This window comes from Nyctibius grandis, chromosome 7, assembly GCF_013368605.1.
Source record: "Nyctibius grandis isolate bNycGra1 chromosome 7, bNycGra1.pri, whole genome shotgun sequence".
NCBI classification, from domain to species: Eukaryota; Metazoa; Chordata; class Aves; order Nyctibiiformes; family Nyctibiidae; genus Nyctibius; species Nyctibius grandis.
In genome coordinates, this window is record NC_090664.1 from 38,296,526 (window position 1) to 38,314,777 (window position 18,252).

Here is an 18,252-nt window from a genome sequence, read left to right on the forward strand (position 1 = left end):
TGGAGACAGAACCTTCCTGGAGGCAATTCGTCCCTTGTTCAGCCCAGTTTCCAGGAACTCGGGGCCACCACATGCCCTTTCTGCTCCAAGCACACGTTCCATTTCTTTGACATTGTCTCCTTTTACACATACACACATCTTCACAGTCTTGTTTTCTTTAAACCTACAAAAAAAACTGCACTGCATATACACACCACCTGCTGTGGAGAAGATGAGAGAATAAACATGTGACAGACATTAATCACGACACTTAATGCACTCTTGGCAGGCTCTCTGCTACCTCGTCAAGGAGAATCATTTAACAACCTGTGTGGATGGAGCAGAAGGGGAAACTTGCCAGCTTTATTCACTCATGATTTTTAAGTTCTTCTGCCTGCTTGAAACATTTAAAGAACATATAATATGTGCAGAGCCCTTTCCATTCTGAATTCTCCTGCGTTGACAACTTGGTCCGTACTCCAGCCTCCCTGGAATGTCACATTGCTGTACCTCCCCACTCCACTTTCATCCAGAGTGCACTCTAATATACCACTACTTTGTGCCAGTGGTACTGCGCAGTGAGTCCTTCTCACCCCGCTGCTTTAAGCCTTTCTTGTCCTATGGTTAGGACTCTTACTCAGTCAAAATATAAATTAACCACATTCTCCACTATCCTAACATGTACATCTTCTTGTAAGGTTAATAAAACCTTTTCTGCTTACAGCAAGAATGAAATCAAACCATAACAAGATATTCCACTGAGCACACATCTCTCCTGCTGGGAAAAGGGGGACAAATGGAACACTGAAGAAAGTACAAAAGGCTGTATTTCTTAATTCCTTCCACTGAGAAAACAGAACGTAGAGTAGGTAGTGGCCTACTTCAATTATTTTTTTCAATTACTTTTCAGAGACACCATCTACGCTACCATTTTCCTGTGATGGGAGAATCTTAGGAGATAGGAGCAACAGTTCTAAGTTGACTATTTGCAACCACATCTAAAAAGCACCTTTAACTTTTAAAAGATCCTCTTCAAAGCAGTGCATGAAAAAAACTACCACCATACTACAGTTCACAAGGTATTTTTGAGTATTTAATTCCGTCAATCTTCCTTTAACACTCTACACTTATGGCAAGGCTGTTTCAGTCAAATGTCCTCACTTTTACCGGTCAGTCCTCATAGTGATGTTCCAGGACATGAAGAACTCCAGCCCCTCATCAGAGATGTGAACTGTTTTATAATATATTGGCCCATCAGCTTTATATAACTAATGTCCCCTGCGTAAAAGGTATTCAACTATGACAATAATAGGCACTCCGCGAACAAATGAAATAATGGACAATAGTGCTCTTCAATTGTTTCACCTTAAAAATGATGGTACAAATGACATTCTGACTCTGCAGGATCTTTTCCTTTCATGCGTTCAGTGCATTCCTATTTTAAGGTCTGATTTTTTATGGGAACAGAAAGTATTTTCTGTTTTTCAGCTGTCTATATTGCAAGGCTAACACAGCTGAGATGAATTCCTATGCATCAACAGAATTGTTTATGAAGGTGTGCTTAGTACAGCCCTCATGAAGATTGTGGCATATAGAAAATCTTTCCAGCTCAGATGTCTACTTCTAACATTACCCCCTGGATTCATATCCAGCGTCTTCCACATACTAAAGGTGTGATTACGCCACCCCTATTCAAAAATAATCCCATCACTTCTTTGGGGAAATTGATAGTTCCTTGACTATTTGTAGAGCTCTGAATGCTGATGTTTTCCCAGCTCTTGTCCATCTACTCCTTAATTTACTATAACCAAGAGAGATTACTTTTTAGTATAGTTGCATTATACCAAATATGAAAATGGTGTCATGAAGGCTTCCACTGCTGTTTATTTCTTTAAAGAAAGTGCCAGGTTACTACTTTTCCCTTATTCTGCTTTAGAAAAAGAACTTTTGAAAATTAACATAAGCATTCTCACAAGTTACACTGAGACAGAAAAAAATATCTGTCCATAATTGCCCAAAATAAAAATTGCAAGCAATATATGTACTGAAATGACCAACACAGTTCTTTCCAGAATAAACATTTTTCAAATAATAATATATTTTACAGTTCAGTATACTTTTTCACTATAATAAGGATAGGAAAACAATACCATTAATATATTTTTGTTTAGCACTTAGAGGGGTATTTTTTCAAGTTTAGAATTAAAAAAAAGATTGCTTCGGGTGAAAGTAGGTGTGCATACAGCTGTGAGGAAAAGTAGAGGAATCATTTTTATCTTAACTTAGATTTGCTCATAGTTACTAAGCAGTTACATTGCAAAGGAAAATGTACAAAACCGTAACAGGTCATTTCACTGTGAAAAACAATGAAGCGCCAAGGAGTCAAATTTAAAATCTCCCTAACTTTAACAGTCTAAAGTAAAACTGTCAAGATACTAGTCAAAGAAGTATCTTTATGTTTCATTGTATATATGGGACATAGCTGTTCCTAGTAACATAATACAAACTGACATTAGTCTGTATCTTAGGTAAGAAAAGCCAACTGTGCAAATAAGAGAGTGCCTCTTCTCTTAAAGGTTTCTCTCAAGTAAGATACACATGTAGCAAAAGAACAGTCATTCATGGGATATAAAACATGTTTATCAGAAACTTTTAAATTATTTGATGTTTAAAGGTATAGTCTCCATTCTAGCAATATATTAATCACACATGTGATTACAGAAGATATCAAGTTCCAAAGAATGCTTGGTTTATAAGACTAAGTTTTATTCTGTAACTTCGTTTCAAGAGCAAAAACTTCAGCAGATACAGTATCTGTTTTAGACCTTGAGCCAAAACCTTCCAGAATGATCATACAGGAAACACAAACCACAGAAGGAAAGGAATCCAATTCAAAATAAGCTAGATCTATGTGTCTGGGAGAAAATCAGATTGGAATATACAGAAATACTGTCTCTGTAAGCATTTTACCAGTCTTGGGATTGCTTGGAGTTAACTACGCTCGAGCTTATGACTCCGCTTTCCAGGGCAATGGTCTACATATTTTTTGTGGGTAGTCTTCGGACACACTGCTTGACATACTAAAGTAATAGGGAGTGGACCAGAAACGTTAATTGAAGCCTATATGAAAAAGAAACAACACAGTTGTTAATAAAGCCCTAATAAAATTAAAAGAACGTATGTTTAATAAGAAGAAAACAAAAACTGGAGAATGCAACAGCTATAAAGTCCGTGTATTAAAGTGCTCCATGAGGCCATCACTACTACAAACTTCCTTCAGAGTTCCACACTTCAGTGAGCAGCAGAGCCTCTCACATCCAATTGCATGAATACACAAAGCATTCTTAACATTACATGTGATTGGGAAAAACACTTCATTTTTGAGAAGAACTGTGATCTGGATTTCTTTTTTAATATTCAAACTTTTCTTCAAAAAAATCTTCTCTTAAAGTGGCTATCCTTCACAAGTAATATAGCTGGGGTTCTTCACTATAGCAACTCCATGTTCTTGAAAATAATGTATTTATCTCCTTCCACAGTTATAGGTTCTTATTTGTAAATTGTCATCATAACACTAAATGTAATATACAACTATAATAAAAATAACATATATCATCAACACACATGATATTTTAATGTTTTGATAAAAGTTGTTTTGGTAAAATACACCTAAGCAAAATAAGTCCAACTGAAAAAGCTAAATACTTTGTTGCTGAAATTAAGCATTCTGCTACTATAAAACCAACACAGTTGAAATACAGATTCCTACAGGTAAAAAAAGTTGAAACTGGCAGATTCCTGCAAAACATCTCCTGGTAAGAAATTGTTCCACTGGAAAAAAATAGAACAGGTACAAAATTACTTAGTACTAGTTATTACCAGGAACAGTTAATCTACTGTACTATCAACTTCAAAGATCCATTATAAGTCTATTCCTGAACATGCAGTTCCGATTTCTTTGGTGTAAGATGTATAGTTACTATTAACTGCATGTATTAATATGTTATCCTAGTTGTGAAGTAGCGCCTTATTGTAGCAGTCTGTTTGAAGATACGCATCAAAAAAGAGATTCTGAAACATTTACACAAGACCCAAGATGTACACAAACGGTGCAGATGGAAAATACAAGGGAGACACACCTGTCTCTCACACCATAGCATCTGATGGTCACAGCACATCAGATGCTGAATTACCGTCACACCTGAGGCATGCAATGGAGATGAGAAATCCGCTGGAGAGATCTGACATGGAACAGCCAGGTGGCTTTGCTGATGCACAAAGAAAAATGGCAGAAGAAAAGAAAAGGGCCTGTTTGTTCACCGAACTAATTCCACCAGAGCCTACGTCTGCAGCACGGCAGAAGTGATGGGATGGAGTAAGCTACGAAAAAGGGGAGCTGCCATTCTCAGGGTGAAATAAGTAATTAGAGAAAAATAACCATTGTTACCCTATTCCCTTTAACTTCTAAAAGCACAATAGTCTCCTTCACGTCCATATCCAGCTTGACAAGCTTAAATTTTCCTTTTGTTATTATATTCCATATACAGTATTATTCTGCATAGGAGACATAATCTGTCATTGCCTTTTGGGCAGTAAGAGAGACTCCTGCTGCTGACCCAAATGAGGCTTGAAACAGCAGCAAGCACGGTCATGAAAGTTACCCATTTAATCAGTACAAGAAATTGGATGTTATTCTTCTGAGTCTCTCCTCCGCAAAGATGAGAATCTTCCTGAAAGAAGGTCTTTAGCACAAGGAGGAATTAATACAAGGCTTGACCAGCTTGTGTTCAGTCTTCAGAATGTCTTTCCAAACTTCCTGAAGTAACAAGTACAGAAAGCCCCATTTATAAATAATTTGTAAGTTTTCCAAGTTTTACAAAAATATTCACTGGTACTGAAGCAGCTTATAGAGCCAGAGAATCTCTTACATTTCAAAACAAACTCCAAAAATAATTCTCTGGTAATGTTGAGTTGTTCGTAATTGATAAATACAAAACATTAACAGCACCAATCTAAGTTACTGCTGCCCAGAAGAATATCCATCTTCATCTCATTGGAAAAAAAGAAAGTTTGCCATACACCCTTGCTTGCATTAGACTATAAGAAAAACTAATCACATATGCTGTTCTCATTTTCACACAACTCTCGCCATACCTAGTTTCCCTTCAAGCTTTTCATCTTCCGGGGAGCACTATTTGGTAGCCTATTGTTTCATTATACAGAAACATTTTTCAAGGGGCATAAAATTAAGTGAGAAATTACATTTTTTCCTATTGTCCTGATATTTGTTCTGAATTAGTAACTTTGTAACAATTTAAAAACCTCACTGCAAGTTTATGGAAGCAGGATGAAATCTTCAGTACCTGCAGCGACAATAAACCAAATCATATTTCATATAATAACAGTATCTCTTATTCTATTCTGAATATCAATTTATTATTGTTAAAATAAGACAGAATTAACAGAACTCAGACTGTGAGCAAATACCCTGTGTCAGCCCCTGCAAGAACTGAGACCTGGCTGCATGGAGAAGCATGAGATGGAAGAGACTGACCATTAACTCAACCAAAGCTCATCTGCTTGCTCTTCCTTTTTCTTTTTCCAGCTTCTTCCATTCATTGTTAATATAGAGTTCCAACATATAAGCCATACAGCAGTTTAAACAGTGAGTTATCTGAGAATGGCTATGTTTAATATTGCTTTTGATCTTCAGATCAAAATAAGCCAAAAGCTCATGAAATTTCCCGACTGATCACTCACCATGACAGTACCCTGTTCCTAATTAAAAGTGTGACCATTTCAGAAATTTAGTTTGCTATTGTTAAATTGAAAAGCTCAACATTTTTATAAATTAATTATTTATCTTTTCATCTACACGTGCTTTCTCTGCATGCATGCATACTCTTCTTTTTTTTTTTCCCCTCGTGTAAGTAGACACTTCATCACTATTAAGTTTCCCATAATATTTATCCCTCAGTCTCATTTACTAGAGGTGTCAATTCCTTTCACATACTTCAGCGAATATTGTTCTTCTAAATACATCTTCTGCTATTTTTTCCTCCAGCCTGGTTTTCCCTTTCCCCATTCCTCCTAAAAATTTTGTGCTAACACCACAGTCTTTCAACAAGTTATGCTAATAACTGTTGTAACAAACTTCATCTCTGCTTTCTGATAGCCTGACAAATTCCTAGCAACTACTTTAAAATAAAACTCTTTACAATGTTACAGCAAAATTTATATCAAATACGCCTACATGATGGGCCATTCAGCAATTACTTTTTGAACAAAGCTTCTTCCAACAGACATTCCTTCTCTTTATTCATCCCGCCATCAATATCACTTCCCTACTATCCATCAAATACTAACATCAACAAAGGCACTAGCATCACTGTATCAAACACAAACAGTAGCTCCAAAAAAATAAATCTGAGTCCTTTAGGAAGCTTTGCTTTTCTACATATATATTTTCAAGCAGGTTCTTTAAAACATGGACTACAACCTCCCTTACAGCCCCATACCAAGCATGCTGCCAGTTCTAACACTGGTAATTATCTCCTAGGTAATCATCACCTATTGAGCACTTCTGTTGCTAGAAATCCTCATATTGGCCCCTTTTCTTTTTGTATGACCTGGCAAATCCAGTCAGAAATGTCTTCCTTCTTGCAATCGCAGATGCACACAACCAATGCTATGCAACATGGGAATACCCTACTGTGTTGAATGTATGCCGCTCTATACTGTTCCGCAGAAATAGTCCATGTTTTTTTTATTTAGGCAATATATTTCATCTTACCACTTTTCTCCTCCACAAACTTAGCCACTTGCATTTTAATTAAGTCTAAAATCAGCATCTCTTTTTTTTTTTAAATCTTTCCCTAAGTATTGCTATTTATAGTTCTCTGATGTTAGAAGGAATTGCATTACAAGCATTGAATTCTTCCAGAGTAAAACCGGAATAAAACAAAACAAAAACAGCTATTACCACTTTGTTTGCCAAGTTCAAAAAAATACCTAAGGTATAACTAAATTAAAATGCAGCACAAATTTACTTTTAAATTTGTGAAAGTGGCATTACACCAATACACCTGTGTGAAAAATGCTGCCATTTAGACAGGCAGAACATGATGGACTACCTCCAAACATTTGCTCTCCTAAGGGAAAAAAAAAAAAAACAAACTAGTGTGAATTTTTGAAACTGTGAAGCAAGGAGGAAACTTACACAGTTTCCATATAGTTCCACATTTTACGAAAACCTCTTTAGAGATTAACTATGCACTTCCCAGAAAAGCCTTTGCTTAAATGATTACTGGCCAAATTACAATTAGTTTTTCATTTTCAAAACTAAGCTGCTGTAGTCTTCTCTCAAGTGTGACACTGATCGTACATTTTTGTGCCCTCCTCATATTAAGATGTTATGTGATCAGCTACCACCACACAATTCCACCGCAACAGAGAACAAGAGGATATGGAGGAGGGGAGCAGGAGAGACAGGTGGAGAAGGAAATACGAGAGATTAAAAATTCTGCACTGCTCATCATCCAGACTTTTCCTCCTGATACAAATAAAAATTACACAGGCAACATGAACAGAAAGCAAAGGAAAATAGCTTGGCCAACTCTGATGCAACATCAACTCCAGCATCAGAAGACGGAGGGAGGCACAGAGAGCAGAAACAGACTGATCTGTGAATCAAGAAGGAGAATTAACTGTAGGATTTTGTTTTTTCAAAAAGTTGCTGTGTGAGATGACATAACTACAGGCAGCATGAATTCGTTGGTGTCATTTATACTGAGGCAGATAAGTTATTCAACAAGTACTTTACCCACCTCTTCTTACAGCAAACTTTTCCCTTGCAAGTCCTGCCTACTGTCTCCCTTTCAAGGAACTTCAACATCACACAGCCAAACTCCGCCCTCAGTGTAACTTCTACAATCTCTAAATTTAGCAAGGTTTCTGTAAGCACCCCACAATATTCAAAATTATGAAAATAACATTAATTGACCACTCAGCCAAGATTGTATGTTGTCTGGATAATTACGGTAAGCTTCCATTGACATTATATGTAAACAGCAAAACATGCTTCTTGACACTGAGCTGATGGACATGATGTTGTCATTTCCTGTTGACATCATCAACTCCAAAAATTCAAAGTGACATGAAAGACTGAAACATACACTTATTTTTCTTCAAGCTTTATAAAGTATATAGAGGATATCAGGACAGCAGGTTCACTTTTGACCATCAACATTAGCAGAGCTCCACAGAACTTAAAATTCAGCCAAGTGAAAATACTTTTCTTTTTTTAAGTTCTTTGGCAAATATGATAGGAAATTCTATGGCTTAGAACATTCAAAACTCCAAACAGTTAAATCACAAAGCTGTGAACAAAACATACCATCAAGACTTCACATGTTTGTTACAACTGGTCATGACCTCTTCCAAAGCTCAGGCTATGCAATGCAAATAAGTAAATGATTTGGAATCACAAAATTTCATCCATTGTTCTTGTTCTGTTGCCTAAATATTTTAGTAAATATAATGAAACGAACTTCATCAATCTTTAGGAATGAGTACAGAAATTAATAGCTATTAAGAAAAATCAAGATTATGTTGTGCATCAACAGTGGCTAATACACTAGCAAGTAAAGAAAATCCCACTTACTGAAATTGTGTCATAGAATCGTTTTGGTTGGAAAGGACCTTTAAGTTCACCTAGTCCAACCGGTAACCTAACACTACCAAGGCCACCACTAAACCACGTCCCTAATCACCACATTTACATGTCTTTTCAATGCCTCCAGGGATGGTGACTCTACCACTTCCCTGGGCAGCCTGTTCCTGGTGCAACTTGAGGCCATTTCCTCTCGTCCTATCGCTTGTTACATGGGAGAAGAGACTGACACCCACCTCACTACAATTTCCTTTCAGGTAGTTGTAGAGAGCGATAAGGTCTCCCCGCAGCCTCCTCAGTAACTACAGTCCCCTAAGAATATATTTTGAATATATTCTATGACTACAGGTGCTGAGGAGATGTACACGTACTTCCTTGGAAAAATTATCTGCAGTTTATGATGAGCAATGATCATAAAAATTAAAAACACATATTTATTTGAGCCAAGACATAAACTGGCACCAGATCAGGATTCCACACAAGGATTTCTATAAGCACTTCTTGCAAATAGCTTTGAATGTCATGTTTATTGCAGTCTTGCACAAAAATAAAAATAAAATGTACAATATTCATTTGCATATTTTCTATTTATTTGCCCCAGCAACATCCCAAGTAACACTAAATTGTAATTGTCCCTTTTGAGCAATTACACCAATAAGCAGAATATTAAAACACGTGAATTCCAAACACAGACCCTATAGTCACATCAGGTACTAGACGTGACAGTACTGGCTCAATGCAGTCTTAAGAATTCACCTGCTCTGAGAGAAAAAAACTGACAACTCATCTCCCTCGGGGCAGTTTTTCTACTCCATTTGCACCAGCAGGGAAGCAGGCTGGCTGCAGCTAAGCTGTAGCACTCCATGGTGCTCTCCATAGCTTGCAACAATGCAAACCAAGGGACCTGCTGGACCTCAGAGAGTCCTCTCCCTGCACACCCACTAGCACATGCATGCAAGGTGTCATATGCAGGTCTTGATCAAACACGAAATCAGGACACAGCCAACCGAACATGTTGAAATGGAACCTGAGAAATATTTTTGTATCCCATTACTCAGACACAGTCACAGCAATCAAAATACAACGCAATTCTTCCCAATATCTGAGTGTCAGTGATGATTATTCTTTAGTAATTCCTTTCCAACTAACCACCATCCGCCTCAATGCACAGTATTCAGCAACTCTGACAAAGTGTTCTCATGTGCCTTCTTCAAAGAGTTTAAAGACAGATATACATCAAACACCTTTCAGAGACTCAGATATATTTTGCCTAAGAAGCTCCTTCAATTGTTCTAGCAAATAGGCTCGGCTTCTTGTCCTACTTTCCTTTTCATTACTGGATACCACCAATACTAATTTGGATTTAATACTCAATTAACCAAGTAAGATACCACAGCATTGAGCAGCAGGAATGTATATTTCCTTTACTTGTAGCTGTCCCTCAAATTTAAGACCAGTTTGCATAAATACCCCCAACGATTACGCTCTTTCACAAATTTTCCTTCTCATGCAGAACTTAATGCTTGATCTGGCACTCCATGAATAGGTAGAGAAGATAAAGTACTTCACTTATTCATCACTGCTCACTACAGAAGGGATGGCTGCATCAGACCACAGAGGTACATACTGCTCCCAACACCCTTCCAGGCCTTCAGCTAGCAACCTGGGTGATGAAATGAAGATCACACTTATTAAATTTGCAACGTGCTTACAGGCTCTCTGGTGGGAGGGTTGATAGGAGGGGGCTGTAAGCACATTAGAGAACAAAATTAGAATATAAAATGAACTTGACAAATTGGAGAAACAGCCTGGGGAAAAATGGAGATTTAGTCCAATGAGAACCGAGTGGAAGATTCTGTGCTTAGCCAAGAACAATTAACTGCTCAGATAATGAATAATAACAACTGCTGAGGTTGCAATTCTCATAAAAGGATAAAACTGTAGCCCACAACAATCTGAACATGACTTAACAGTAGTTTGGGTTTTGCAACAAATAAACAAAAAATGTTAAAGACTGTACTGGGACTTAGAAGAAAAATTATATGAGTTGCATTGGCACACTTGCTCTTCTACCAGCTCTGGTAATGCTCTACTGGGCGCTGCAATTCAAAAATTATATTATATAATATATATATATGGACCATTTGGAGATAACCGAAGGTAGCGAAACAAGAATTACCAGAAAATATGATCTACAAGGAAAGAGTTAGAGCTGGTTTTTTTAAAGAAAAGATGGCTGAGGGGAAACATAACTGTTTTCAAATACTGGAGTCCATACTTATGGGTTGCTGAACAAGAAATAATGGACTTAAATGACATTGGTGTATTTGGCTCTGACTTGAGACCCTTACCAACTGTTTTTCTAGTGGTTCTGTTATTTGCATTACTCATTTTGTATTACATCCCAAGAGGAAAGTCTTCAATACACAAAGTTAATAAAGTAATAAAGTGCAAACCCTTGCCTTCTGGAAAGGTTTGCATGGGAGTTTCTGGGTTGTTTCTTTTTAGAAGAATGAACATTTTGGGTTGACCTATAAAATAGCTTACTTTTGATCAAATCTAATGATCAGAAACAGCTGAAAAGCCCAAAACAAGAAAAAAACACCACATAACTGGCTGTAATGTTAACCATGCCATAAAACAATCTTCCTCCTCAACCCAAACTCAGTGTTATCCTTTTACACTAAGTAAATTGTTGTTCAGTAACAGTTGGAGAATTAGAAAAGAAAAATCTGTTTACTCTGAGCACTCTCTTTACTGCAACTCTTAGAAGTGGCTTCATCATATTTCAGAAGGATTATTCTTGTTGCTCCTTGCCTAATTTTCTTTCTTCCCACCATATTTAAACTGAGAAATAATCACCTGCTGAAATCAATACTGAAAAATAAGATAATGCTGGTTATTTTTAGTAAGAATAATATCATCACACTCCTAGCCACCTTCCAGAACTTTTCTGACTGGTAAAAAGAAAATCCACTCATGTTTCACAGCTACAACCAAACTTCCATACACCAGTTCACCTTTCAGGACAATGGATTCCATTTAATGGCCACATTCATACACTGATTACGAGCAACTGCTTCCACTTTCCAGCTCATCTGACTGTCCAGAAGGTTGTACCATGTTATTACCATTTCCAAGCTGGTATAAAATAACTTTGACATTTTTCATCCCTCCCCTATAGTATCTTAAAATACAACGTTTGACTGCACTTGCAGATTGAAACTGTAGTACAATTCTTCTAACAACATCACAACATTTCAAATGTATTTGCGTATCTATTTCCTACTAGCATGAGTTAAAAAGAAATTAAATCTAGAAAAAATAAAGTGATGATGAGTTTTTCTTCATGTCAATAAACCACACTAAGACTGATGACAGTAGATTTAAATTCTAAAGTTATGTAATCATTCCATATGGTGACTGTCATAAATAAAAACTTGAATGAAGCTACCCTGTGTGCAGGCAATTAGCAAAATTTAGATACTAAGTATTTCAGAAAGATTTATTCCAATAGTGAGATTGTTTGCCTTTGGCAAGAGGGTATATCAGGTCTGCAGAAGCTTAAGCTATTAGGTTTTGCAGAAATTAAAAAATACATCTCTATTGGATGGGTTCACACATGCAGGAGGTCTGTTTGCATCAGCACATATAGCTAATGCGGAGAAAGCATTCCAAAAATATGCATATCAGCTTCTACTTTTTGCATAAAAAGTAGTCTTGTGTTTTGGTCTAGTGAATCTGTCAAAAAAGTATTTATATGAATATTTGTAAGAATAAGTTACCATAGAATCAACCTACATGACTCAATCATTTAACAAGCTTGAGAACTAGTACACAGATGGTTAGTTGCCAAAATGTCATTCACTTCCTTGCATCATCTTGGTTATGTGCAGCTGGGAAGAATCAGCTCTGAGTCTGCAAATAATAATAATAAAAACAACAATAAAAACAACAACAACAACTTTTCTTCTTATCATTTCCATATATATTTAACAAGTATTTAATAATCTCTATCTGCAGATATTAAAGTGGAACAGGGGTTCACATGTGCATTAAAGCCACTTTAATTTAACAAATCATTAGATTACCCAAGCCATTTTAATTGTCTTAACCTTTCTTTTACTACCTATATGCACATTCAGAGAGACAATGAATGGCTCATTCACCTGCTTCAGGCAATGCATAGCACCTGGCTGAATGGCAAAACTAGACTACAAGTCTGAGCCCTTAGTCTCATGAACATTATTTCACAAATCAGGCAGCTCTCTGGTAATGTGGCACATCTAAAGTCAGACAACAAATAAAAGGCAAGACTGAAGTTGTTAAGGCAAACCTAGCAGTGTCCACATGCTATACATCTACAAGCTTTAAAACATTGTGTATGAGGCCTTTCAGATGAAATGTGAATGCAAGTAAAGTGAGAAACACAGTACCGTAAGTCATGAGAGTACTGTACTACGAGGAGATCCCAGCTGAGATAAAAGCACGATATTCTAAGCACTACATAAACAAGCAGAGATAAACTATCCTGACTCAAACAGTTCACAAATTATGTAAATAATAAAAAAGAGAGAGAACCAAGTTGTATAATCTTTTCTCTACAAGTACGAAAATTGAAAGGTTTAAAGAAGATGGATCAAGCAACTTCATGGAAGCTCTATGATACAAAGATCATTCTTCATTCTTTTCAAAGCCACATTATACACAAGCATATGTAGACAAAGTTTTCCCTCATAACCCAGTTACAAAATCTTTCATAAATCTACAACTTACAAAAACAGTATCAGAAGTGCAATACTCGGCAACTCAGCTTCTTGACCTGTACCAGTTCCAGCAGCCCAGTCATTGCTTTTGCTATCTGTGTATCCTTATCACAAGGAACGTATACAACCATTTAGCTGGAAATGTAACAAGCTGCCCAACAAAAAACTTGCCCTTAAAAAAAGCGGAATCCTGCATTTACGAGTATTTCTGCTCTTTCCTAATGGACACTGAATTAAAGTATTTCACAATATATTCCTTCTTGGTTTGCTAGTTCCTGTTAATCCATCTGACTTTACTCTCCTCCACCAACAGTACAGTTTGAACATTCACAAATCAGTATCTTTTTCTTATATTAATGGAAACACAATTATGTTTTACAGTTGAAAGTAACTTCTGATCTTTGCTAGTGACACAGCAAAAATTATTAATTTCAGTACCTGAAAAAAAAGAGTGGAATATTTTAAGTTCAAAGGTCAAAATATACTTAAGTGCATTACCCAACCTGTGAACTAACAAACAGATACAGAAATTATTGAAGATACGTGCTTTTTGACTTGTCCTTACAAAAAGCTAACTATGGCTTCCAAACCTATTAAACAACTTGATGGTATTGCTCTCCCATTCAAATTAGTGCATACTTCTTCACTTTTATCTACAAATTACACTCTCATTGATGGATGGCCTTAGTAAACAGTCTAACAGTAATTGCTCTTTGTCAAGTGCTTGTAGGTGTTGTACGAGTAAATTTGCATTTTTTTCTTTGCTGATTTTCTGATCAAGCAGTATTTAACATAAAAATGGATTTGCCTCTTACTAATGAACACTGGCTAAGACATCATAATATGAAATACTATAACGATGTCTGCTTTGGAAATAAGTAACCTTTGAGATGCAAGAGTACTGTGTCAAAATATGATAATTTAAATCAACTGTATTTTCAAAACACAGTTTTGCATAAACATCTTATCCCTCCTTTGAAGGATATTAAAGTTTGTTGAAACCACAAAGCACACCTCAGTCTTCCCTTCGTGGTTCCACAGAACACTTAAAATTACGTAGATTATTTGATTAATATTTCTTTTAAAAAAACAAACAAAAAACTTAAGTTTACCAAAACTTATGAACTAAATACACATTGTTGATGTTATACATTAAATTTTGTCTCTTCTTAATAGAAGAAACCCATTCTTTCACGGTTTTACATTGTTTCTTCCCATTTCATACATCAGGTTTGAGAGACATTTCAAAGATAGAAATTATTTTTTCAAGGATCACTACTGCAAAGCTCATTAAAGGAACTACAGGAAGAAGAGCACCTAAACAGTACATAACATATCCATTATCCTTATTCCCCCTCATTCTTAAATAGAAGGACACACCACATCGCATAACTACATAGATGAAAAACTTTCCTACAATAGAAGTTAAATATGCACAGCATGGAAACACCGATGTACAGCACAAAGGAGACTTTGTAAACACACACTGTTATTAAGTACAAGTAAGTATCTGATTACATAGGAAAGATCAAGCAACCCAAGTATCACCACTGCAATGTAACCACAAAAATTTAGGTAAAGGCACCAAAGTATTATCAGAGTTTTAATCACTGTAAAGGATGTAAGCCTGTACTTATACTTCAACTCAAGAAGTACCAAAAGCTGAATTCCGTCTAGGGCCAATAACCTTTAGGTTAGTCTCGACTTGTAGTGTGCCGCCTGATGAAGCACGAATCTCCCTTCCTACAGAGCTTTCTCTACAGCATGTAAGACTGGCAACCGACCACACTTTATTCCAAGAGGTCTAATGTCACCCCCATACACCGTAGAGCAGCACTTCAAGGAAAGCTAGAAATCTACATGTGTAACTCCCTATGTTCCTAAAGCAATCTAAGTACAACTGTGCACATGGAAACAGGTGTTTCAAATTTTGGCAGCACATCAGTTTTTATAACAAAACTCTTATTCTAGACAGATAGGCATTGGCTGCCTTCAATTTTAGCTTGGAAGAAATGAGCATATGCTGTTGAACTATTCTGTGACAGCCAGCCATAGACTGTCTACGTCAACATGAAACAAATATTTTAAGATGAGTAAAGGAGAATAATTCTGAAAAAATTACAATGTGTCTATAGTTTCAAAATTCTGTCTCTTTAAAACATATGTTTTAAGTAGGTAAAGGTGAAAATAATAATATATGAATAACATAAGATCAAATTTTATTTCAAATTCTTTAGAGATATCCTTCTAACAAAGCATATTATAAATGTTTCTAAAGATGAAAACGTACTGAAATGCACTTAGCAAATCTTAGGAGCATAGTACAAAGAACAATACGTGCCTCTTTTCTACATGTATCAAAATGCTCTTCTGAACTATTTGCAAGCCAAACACCAAAGCACTCTTCAAAATCCACACAAGAAAATCTAAAAGTGGAATACAACATGATTATACTCTACAACCAAAAGGCATCTATTTTCTTTATCAAAATCTGAGAGAAGCAAAATACAAAATAGCACGAAGCACCAGAAGCAGGGGTTTTGTAAATATCTATCTTAGTAATCTGAGCTATGTGAACAACATAACAGTTATAAAAATAGGTTGTCACGATCTCTAACAGGAGATTGTCTCTGGTAAATTACACAACTGAGAAGCACTTTTGTTTGTTTTCTTACTACAAAATGCTGATCAGGTCCATAACCCTGGACTGAGAGCTGCGTAATGAACAACTGTAATCCAGCAGGCCAATAATGAATGTAACAGGAGTCAGCGCCAGATCCGATGCTTTCTGGGAGAAAGGACCTGTATCCTGAGATCTGATATTAAAACACTGCTTAAACACATCATAATCAAATATTTTCATCTTCTATCACTTCAATGCAAGTAGAATACGCCATATGAAAAGATACTAAACTGCTCTAGACTGCACTGCTACGTCTCTAGATCAAGTTTTTACAGCATGACAATACCTATTTGACAATATCCACAGCCAGGTTTTCTTGTCATGTGCATTTCTGCAAGACTTGACATTTACAATACTTACGCATTGCAATAAGGTTTCTTTTCATATCCTTTGTAGTTATTCATGTTCAGAGCCATTTTGCAAACTTCACAGTGGAAACATCCTTTATGCCAGTACTGTAAAGAAATGTAAAGTAGAATTACTTCTGATACTGATGTTTTGAAAGCTATGTTAGGGTACAGTAAATGTAAAGACACAGCTACATGTCAATATTTTTGGTCATGCATCATAGATCTCTGTAAACTAAATCAAAAGAATTACTTTCACATGAAACTGAAGGTGCTTCTGAAACACTCCCAGAAACATAAATTCTCTGCTAAGGTGAATGCCAAGACCTCCGCAAGCTGACCTTGCCAGGATTATTTTAAAGATAACTGAAGCAGAAGTTTTACATTTTGCCTCGTTACAGAAAAGAACGACACCGCTTGCTAGGAACGCAATACTACGCAAATAAAATCACTAACTAATGTGAGGGCTGGCTTTTCGGTACGCTGAACAGACACTAAATTTAGCACATAATACGCTATTTTCCTCTGGTAGCTCCTACCGCCTTGCCTTTGCGGGGACGCTAATTCGGCGCATCTTGTCACAGCCTCATTACTGTTATTTACAGAGCGACCGTGCTCGGTGATAACGAGCATCACCGGGGACACCCCCGAGGGACTGGGCTGTCGCCACCCCGCTGCCCCGGCCACCGTCCCCGCCGAGGCGGCCATGGCCTAAGGGGGCAGCCGAAGCCGCCCCAGCTCGGCGAGGCACCGACAACTACAGCCGGCCGGGGGCCGCCTACAACTTCATCCCTCGGGGAGCCGGAGGGGACCGCAGGGATCCGGCGCCGTCGCTCCTCCCCGGGCGGGCACCGCAGGGGCTCTCCGGCCCGCCACGGCCCCCCTCGTCCCTCGCCCCCCGCCCTGCGCCAGCGCCGTGACACGGCGCTTGTCGCCCGCCCGCGGCGGTGGCGGCGCGGATGCCGGCGCAGCGGCGGCCTCTGAGACGCTGCGTTTGCCACCTGCCGGCTCGCCCCGCTCCCCCGCCGGCCCGGCCCGGCCCGGCCCGGCCCGCCCCGCCAGAGCCGAGGGGAGCGGGGCGCAGGGCGGGCACGCCCGGGAGGTGCCGTCCCCGCCCGCCCGCGCCCCAGCACCTTGTCCAGGCAGTTGACTTTCTCCGTGGGATAGACCACTTTGCCACAGCGGGCGCACTGGGGGTTCATTTTGCGGCTCTTCTCGGGCGGCGGCTCCCGCGGGCGGCGGCGGCCGAGGCTGCTGTGCGGCGGGCTGGGCTGGACGGAGCTCCGGGCGGCCGATCTACCATCCCCTGCCCTGACGGGGACGCTGGGGGTCCTCAGCGGCTGCCGGCGGCCGAGGAGGTCATCGGCGGCGGCTGGGGAGGAAGCGGCGCTCCAGCTGACTGCGGCTCGGCAGCATGTGTGAGTGGGGGAGCCGGTGCCTGTCGCCCCCGTTCGCTCGCCGCCCGCCCCCGCCACCTCCTCCCTGTGCCTGCGCGCTCAGTTCCCCGCGCCGCGGGCTGGGTGACTCACGCCAAGCCCCGCGCTGCAGCCGCAAGCCAAGCCAAACCCACCGGCGCGGCGCGGCCCGCAGCGAGGGGAGGGAGGAAGGGGAGGGCGAAGGCGAGCCCCGCGCTGGAGCCGCCCCGAGGGGGGCGAGATGGCGGGCTCCGCGCCACCGCCCTGAGGCGCGGGGGGTGGGCGCCGGGCTGCGGCCGCCTCCCGGGCGCACCTGCCCGAGGCTCGCTGAGGCAGCGCCGGTCCCTTGACCCTGCGGGAGGGAGGGAGAGACAGAGGAAGGGAACCGCGG

General features: G+C 39.1%; 1 protein-coding gene across 1 annotated transcript in view; it reads right to left on the reverse strand.

Moving 5' to 3' along the window:
• The window catches only part of LOC137665644 (LIM zinc-binding domain-containing Nebulette), a 149,406-nt gene extending 131,461 nt beyond the window's left edge, over positions 1 to 17,945 (reverse strand). The window contains exons 1-2 of the mRNA XM_068404924.1: positions 17,580 to 17,945; positions 16,460 to 16,554 (exon numbers count right to left, since the gene is read on the reverse strand). Coding sequence (XP_068261025.1) covers positions 16,460 to 16,554; positions 17,580 to 17,648 — 164 coding nt within the window. The 5' untranslated portion in view covers positions 17,649 to 17,945. The remainder of the gene's footprint in view (positions 1 to 16,459; positions 16,555 to 17,579) is intronic.
• Between the last annotated feature and the right edge of the window lie 307 nt (positions 17,946 to 18,252).